Source organism: Colobus angolensis, unplaced genomic scaffold (genome assembly GCF_000951035.1).
Source record: "Colobus angolensis palliatus isolate OR3802 unplaced genomic scaffold, Cang.pa_1.0 Scaffold158, whole genome shotgun sequence".
NCBI lineage: Eukaryota > Metazoa > Chordata > Mammalia > Primates > Cercopithecidae > Colobus > Colobus angolensis.
Genome location: NW_012114688.1, coordinates 2,211,195 through 2,217,148, shown reverse-complemented (window position 1 = coordinate 2,217,148; position 5,954 = coordinate 2,211,195). Strand labels below are relative to the sequence as shown.

At 44.6% G+C, this 5,954-nt stretch overlaps 1 protein-coding gene across 3 annotated transcripts; it reads right to left on the bottom strand.

The window, feature by feature from the left end:
- Positions 1-2,974: 2,974 nt before the first annotated feature.
- GADD45A (growth arrest and DNA-damage-inducible, alpha) lies at positions 2,975-5,954 on the bottom strand. Of its 3 annotated transcripts, XM_011936878.1 has the most exons (4): positions 5,794-5,954; positions 5,206-5,307; positions 4,730-4,967; positions 2,975-3,650 (listed from the first exon to the last, which is right to left on the bottom strand). In XM_011936878.1, the coding sequence occupies exons 1-4, from the start codon at positions 5,835-5,837 to the stop codon at positions 3,537-3,539; spliced, it is 498 nt and encodes a 165-aa protein (XP_011792268.1). In that variant the 5' UTR covers positions 5,838-5,954; the 3' UTR covers positions 2,975-3,536. The 3 variants fall into 3 exon arrangements, with proteins under 3 accessions (XP_011792268.1, XP_011792270.1, XP_011792269.1); XM_011936880.1 differs by lacking the exon at positions 4,730-4,967; XM_011936879.1 differs by lacking the exon at positions 5,206-5,307.

Below are 5,954 nucleotides of genomic sequence, written 5' to 3'. Positions count from 1 at the left end.
TTCTTTGTAGCACATAGCAGAATTATATTCGACATTCAGTCAGTCAATCGATCACATTTTTGTGCTGTTTGCAAAATACGATGCTAGCTTATGAACAGCGAGTTTACAACCTTTTTCTCCATTCCATTCCTGTATGCCTTCTGGAGATTTCTATCCTTTGAACTTCCGGAACAGTTCTCTGGGCCTTTCTTATGTTGCTGGTAATTTTCTGCTTTGTATTCATGTAGTAATACAAAGTCCTTGAGGCCAAAGTGTGTGTCTGATTTTTTTTTTTTTTTTTGTAGACTTCAATATAATCAGCATAGTCCCTTGCCCACAGTAAGCACTCACTTAATATTTCTTGGTGGTTTTCATGAATAAAACCATTTCACAGAGGTTCTTATGTTTATCAAAGTATTGTTAAAAAGAAAAAAAGTATTCACTTCTTTGAGGGATACTTGCTTGGTGTCAAATCATGCCACTGAGTTTTGTTCATTTGAAGAAAACCTATCTCTCAAATTTCAGTCTTTTACTATATATCAAAGAATAAAATTCAACCTATGTAATTGAGAATTAAGCAATTATTTCACAAAGACTCCAGTAACTCATCTCAAAACATGCTTTGGAAATATTTTCAACTGACAGTATACAAATAATTCTTTCCTAAAAATGACCCCTTTTTCTGTATTTGGGAACTAAAGTATGTATTATAGGAGATTAGCTACTTTCATTATAAAAGTTTAACTTGCTAAGAGCCTAGGTTAAGTGTGGAAAGGAGGAAGCAATGCTATTTATGACACTGCGGCGAAGTTGCCAGTGGAAAAAATAGGTATTTTCCACTTTTCAACATTCAATACACCTTAGGTAGATGAGGGGATTTTTGTTCTTGTTGTAACATAGCTTGCAATAAGTAGATTTAATGGTTTTTAAGGCAACAACTGAAGAATATTGGCATCAATTCGAGATAGAAGCCATCCAGGTAATTTTATACTTGCAGTAATTGTTGAGATTTGCCTCAAAACAATCTGAAGAATGTATAAGTACTATTACAGATATCTAAGCATTGTGAATTGAAAATAAAGCTCAAAAACTCCTTTTGAAAAACATAGTTATATAGATGTACATGTCATAACACAGATCTCTCTGATGCCTTCAGTTTTCCTATTGCTATCACCTGGGTTTTAGTAATAGCCACACTCCATTGAGCATCTATCATGTGCCAGGTAGTTCGTGTTCATTATTTCTAATCATTCTTTTATTCAGTAAATATTAATTCAGCACCTACTACTTGCTGGCACTTGTGTCAACTACTGGGCTACAATAATGAAGCAGATATTACCTGCCTTGAGGGAGGTTGCAGAGTTGTAGGAGAGGCCACAAGTCTGCAAGATAGGTAATCTTATCTCCATTTTACATGAGTAAAACAGGGTGAAGGACTAATCAAGGCCAGCTGCTACTGTGTTTGTTCCACTAAGCGAAGCAGCTTTATCCACTCTGTGTACCCAGTGTAATTCATTCATCCCAGCAAAAGGGTTTTTACCAAATTATTGTGAAAAGGGGCTGAAAACACCTTACTTTAATGGGAGGGCAAAACACTTTGCTATTTAAAACTCACTGCTCTCAATCTTTTGGTAATATAAGAAACAAATATTAAATACCAGTTATGTTTTGGAGTGGGCATTGGATTTTAAAAAGATAAAGAAGCCTACATAAGCCTAAAAATCCACATTTCTAGCAGATGTAGAGAAACAGTCACTTGTGAAAAGATACAAGAAGCCTAAATGAGGCCTAAAAGCCCACATTTCTAGCAGATGTGGGAAAAGAGAGTCATTTGCAAGGTGAAGGGCTCATGGACCCATGTATTCATAATATATACAGAAACTTGGAGCTTTGTGTTGCTGTTAGTGGGTTTTTCCTACCCTTTTTCCTGATTGTATGTAGTCATGACTAGGATGAAAGACAGATGGCAGGGGAACCATAAGGGGCTGGTTTGAGAAATAGGACAAGAAAATTCCTGTGGACTAAAGCAAGGCTAGCTAGGCCTTGCCTCCATAAGCATTTTTGCTTTCTTTGGTCTATGTCTACAAGGTTGTTGGAGTTAATTATCAAGTGACTGTTCCAACTAAAAAGGATTGTTCTACTGAAGCCTTTTCTTTTGCTTTTCTTCTCTGCCATCTATTCCATCTAATATAATTTAAGCAGACCCCTCAGAACCATAGAAATGGTCAGCTGGAAAGCATAAAGCTTTAGGAAGAGACTGGGGGCACCAAAAAACGTTGCCTGGCCACTTCCCTGTTTGCTCTGTAAAAATGGTTCTGCAAAATGCACAGCCTTGGATTCTTAGTCACTTCCTAATTGGCCTTGTCACCTACAGCTGCTCATCCCAATTATCATCTTTCACAGATCCTGGTGTTACTTTCCTAGAACACTGATCATGCCACTTCCTTCAAGGGCTCTGCTATCTGCCTGAAGTTTACAGAAGGAAGCCCAAATGCATGAGGGTGACACGGAATGCCCTTCACAGCCTGGGCCTAATCCCCACCTTCCTTCTCAGCCCTGTCGCTCCTTTATCTTTCCACACCAGAGGCACACACAGAATCACTCTGTTTTTACTGACCTGGTTGTGGTATTTCAGGCCTCCACACCTTTGCACAAACTAGTGCAGCTGCTGGCAATATCCCTTTGCCCTCTGTAACTAGGGAAATAAAACTAAGACCAACATAAAATGATCTCTCTTCAGTAAAAACTGGTAGGTAGCTTTGGTCACTCTGTCCTCTCTGCCTCCTCAACCTTTTGTGTATAATCTTATTTTGGCACTACTATCATTGATCTTTAATTATTCAAATTTTGCAAGCTGAATCTCTAACCATCCTTTTCCTAACTCCAACTCCTTTAAGTCACGTGCTTTCTGACTATAGACCTGGTATAGAGCAGAGAGTCAGTAAAATGTGTTTTAAAAAGTACGAGTTAAAAGAAACAAGAGCACACAATAAGAAATGATGCAATTATTCATACCAGTTTATTGTAGGTATTGTGTTTCAAAAAATTTATAGCATAAATAACTTTTCACGTCATAAAATAACTTAGTAGAATTTATAATAAAACTTTGAGAATTTAATATCTCATCAAAATACAATAAAATATGGTTTTCAAATATGATTAACCCTTTAGGCTTTTCTTTTACTTGAGGGCATATAAACCAAAAATACCCAAACTATGGCTGCACTTTTAAACTTCAACATATTTGGTTTATTTTAATGTAACTCAACCATTCTAAATTAATACATAGTTTTCCTTCCTGCATGGTTCTTTGTAATTTTTGTTCCTTTTGTCTTATTTTTCTGTTTCAACACAGCTTCCTTCTTCATTTTCACCTCTTTCCATCTGCAAAGTCATCTATCTCCGGGCCCCCAGAACATGTAGTTGAACTCACTCAGCCCCTTGACATCAGTTTCTGTAATCCTTGCATCAGTGTAGGGAGTAACTGCTTGAGTAACTACAAAGGTATTTCAAAAACTTCAGTGCAATTTGGTTCAGTTATTTTCATTCAGATGCCATCACCGTTCAGGGAGATTAATCACCGGAACCCACTGATCCATGTAGCGACTTTCCCGGCAAAAACAAATAAGTTGACTTAAGGCAGGATCCTTCCATTGAGATGAATGTGGATTCTGGAAACAAATTTAGAAAAATAAACTTATTTTTAAAAAATCGGTATTTGCTAGTAATTACACTTTTGAGGAGAAGACACTTGAACATTCTATATTTTGGCTATGTGACATGGAGACAAATTAGAAGCACAAAAAATTAAAGTTTCTTCAAAGTAGTTGGGTTCCGTGCAAAATCAGTAAGGGTAATTACCTATTAAACTACACATTGCAAAGTCTGAACCCATGCAACCCAAGCTGAACTACATACATATGTTTGCATATCTGTTCAGTTTTGCATGAGAGTATCATTCACGGGTTTGCTCTACCAAACTTGTTACCCTGACCTGAGTGAAACAGTTTTGAGGAAGATTTCCATGCTGTGTGCACAATGAGATGAGAGCTGCACAGCAGTTAACTGGAATTGCCATCAACTCTACTCCCAAGAGACAGAGTAGTAATTTTAAGGAGTAACAAAATAATCCGGCTGTCACTTGACTAGACCAGTCAAAAAAGAGCAAAATTCAGAAGACAAAAGTAGCACATTTATCCCTGAAAACATAACTTCCTTACCCTACCAAAGGTTTTTATAAGAGAGAAAAAAAAAAAAAGGCCCATAAAAAAATGCAAGATTGCAGAGAAAAAAATTCCACTCTATCCTCTTAATGTATTTCTAGGGAATTAACAAGGTTTGTCTCCTACACAATTTCTATTTTTAGCTCTGACTGGCAGAGAATGAAGCTGACTCCTTAATGAGGGGTGAGCCAGGAATTCATTTGGCTTTATCTAATCTGCCCTGCTAAAGGAATTAGTCACGGGAGGCAGTGCAGATGTAGGTAGGGAGTAGCTGGGCTGACTGCTGACTCACAGGGATCTCTTCCGCTGCTGGCAGTCCCCAGCATGCTTAGACATGTTCTGTACTACAGAAAATCCTGATGATGAAACTAGTACATCTCGGCTGAAAGTCCAGCCACACTCTCGTGGGGCAAAGGCAGCCACCCTCCTGACCCAAACCTACCCCAGATCCACAATCAGGCGACCCAGCCCTGACTCCCGTCCTTCCGGGGCTCTACCCCGCAGGCTGCAGTCCCCCTGCCCCTTACCGTCACCAGCACGCAGTGCAGGTCCGGGGGCTGCTCCGCGCCCTCGCTCGCCTCGGGGCCAGCGTCGGTCTCCAAGAGCAGGAGCTCCGCCAGCCGGCCCGGGTTGCTGACGCGCAGGATGTTGATGTCGTTCTCGCAGCAGAACGCCTGGATCAGGGTGAAGTGGATCTGCAGAGCCACATCTCTGTCGTCGTCCTCGTCCGCCGCCAGCAGGCACAACACCACGTTATCGGGGTCGCTGGGGGCAGCGGGCGGGGCCAGTGAGCGCAGAAGCGCTGGCGCCCTCAATCCCTGCCCGGCTCCCCGGGGGTCGCCGCCCGGCCCGCTCGCCCCCTCCCCTCCCGGACAGGCTGCCACGGGGGCAGAAGAAAAGCGACAGGAAGTGGCGCGGCCGGGCGAGGGGCGCCCAGCCAAGGCGACCTCCCGGGCTAGGGCGGGAAGGGGTGCCACGGGAGACGCGCAAGGGCCCCACTTACACGTTGAGCAGTTTGGCCGCTTCGTACACCCCGACAGTGATCGTCCGCTGACTCAGGGCTTTGCTGAGCACTTCCTCCAGGGCATCCCCCACCTTATCCATCCTACACGCGGGCAAGGGCGAGGGGTCCCGTCAGCCCCGGTGCCCTCGGGCCCATCGTCGCCCCCATTGCCCGGCACCACGCCCCTCCCTCTCGAATGCAAGCACCACCGCGCACCTGGGCTCTCCGAAAACCCGGCGCTCCCGCGGCCCCGTCACCCCCCATGACCCCTGCACGCCCAAGGACCGGGCGTCCCGTGAGAAGTCCCGAGAGTGCCCCTGCCACAGGCTGCCAGCCCCGGGAGCCGCACGGGCAGCGACGGCCACTGCTGCCCTTTGCAAAGGCCCCGGCGGGTTTTGTTCGGGTTGCGGGGCATGCTCTTTCAGTCCGCGGACGCTACACGGAGAGTCCCGAGGGAGGAAGGGCGGGAGTTGCTCTGTGCAAACTTTTCTGCTTCCTCCCCTGCAAACCTTCCACAGCCCGCCTGCACCCGGGAGCGCGGCGTAGGTGAGAGAAGTTCGGGCCGGAAGAGTCCGCAGGCCGACTTACCTTTCGGTCTTCTGCTCTCCAGCCGAGAATTCCTCCAAAGTCATATTGCAAACTGCAGGTCGCCCACGGAGAGAGCGCGGCGTGCGGGTTGCTCCTGCCACGGCGAGCGCGCCAGCGCCTGCTTTCTGCACTCACTCACAGGCGCCGCGCCGGGAGCTCAG

Excerpts from the sequence above, each read along its gene's own strand:
- GADD45A (XM_011936878.1), bottom strand. The coding sequence starts at position 5,837 with ATGACTTTGGAGGAATTCTCGGCTGGAGAGCAGAAGACCGAAAG. Across the intron at positions 5,308-5,793 it reads GGAGAGCAGAAGACCGAAAG|GATGGATAAGGTGGGGGATG; the intron begins GTAAGTCGGCCT and ends GCCCGCGTGTAG. Across the intron at positions 4,968-5,205 it reads GCGGCCAAACTGCTCAACGT|CGACCCCGATAACGTGGTGT; the intron begins GTAAGTGGGGCC and ends CGCTGCCCCCAG.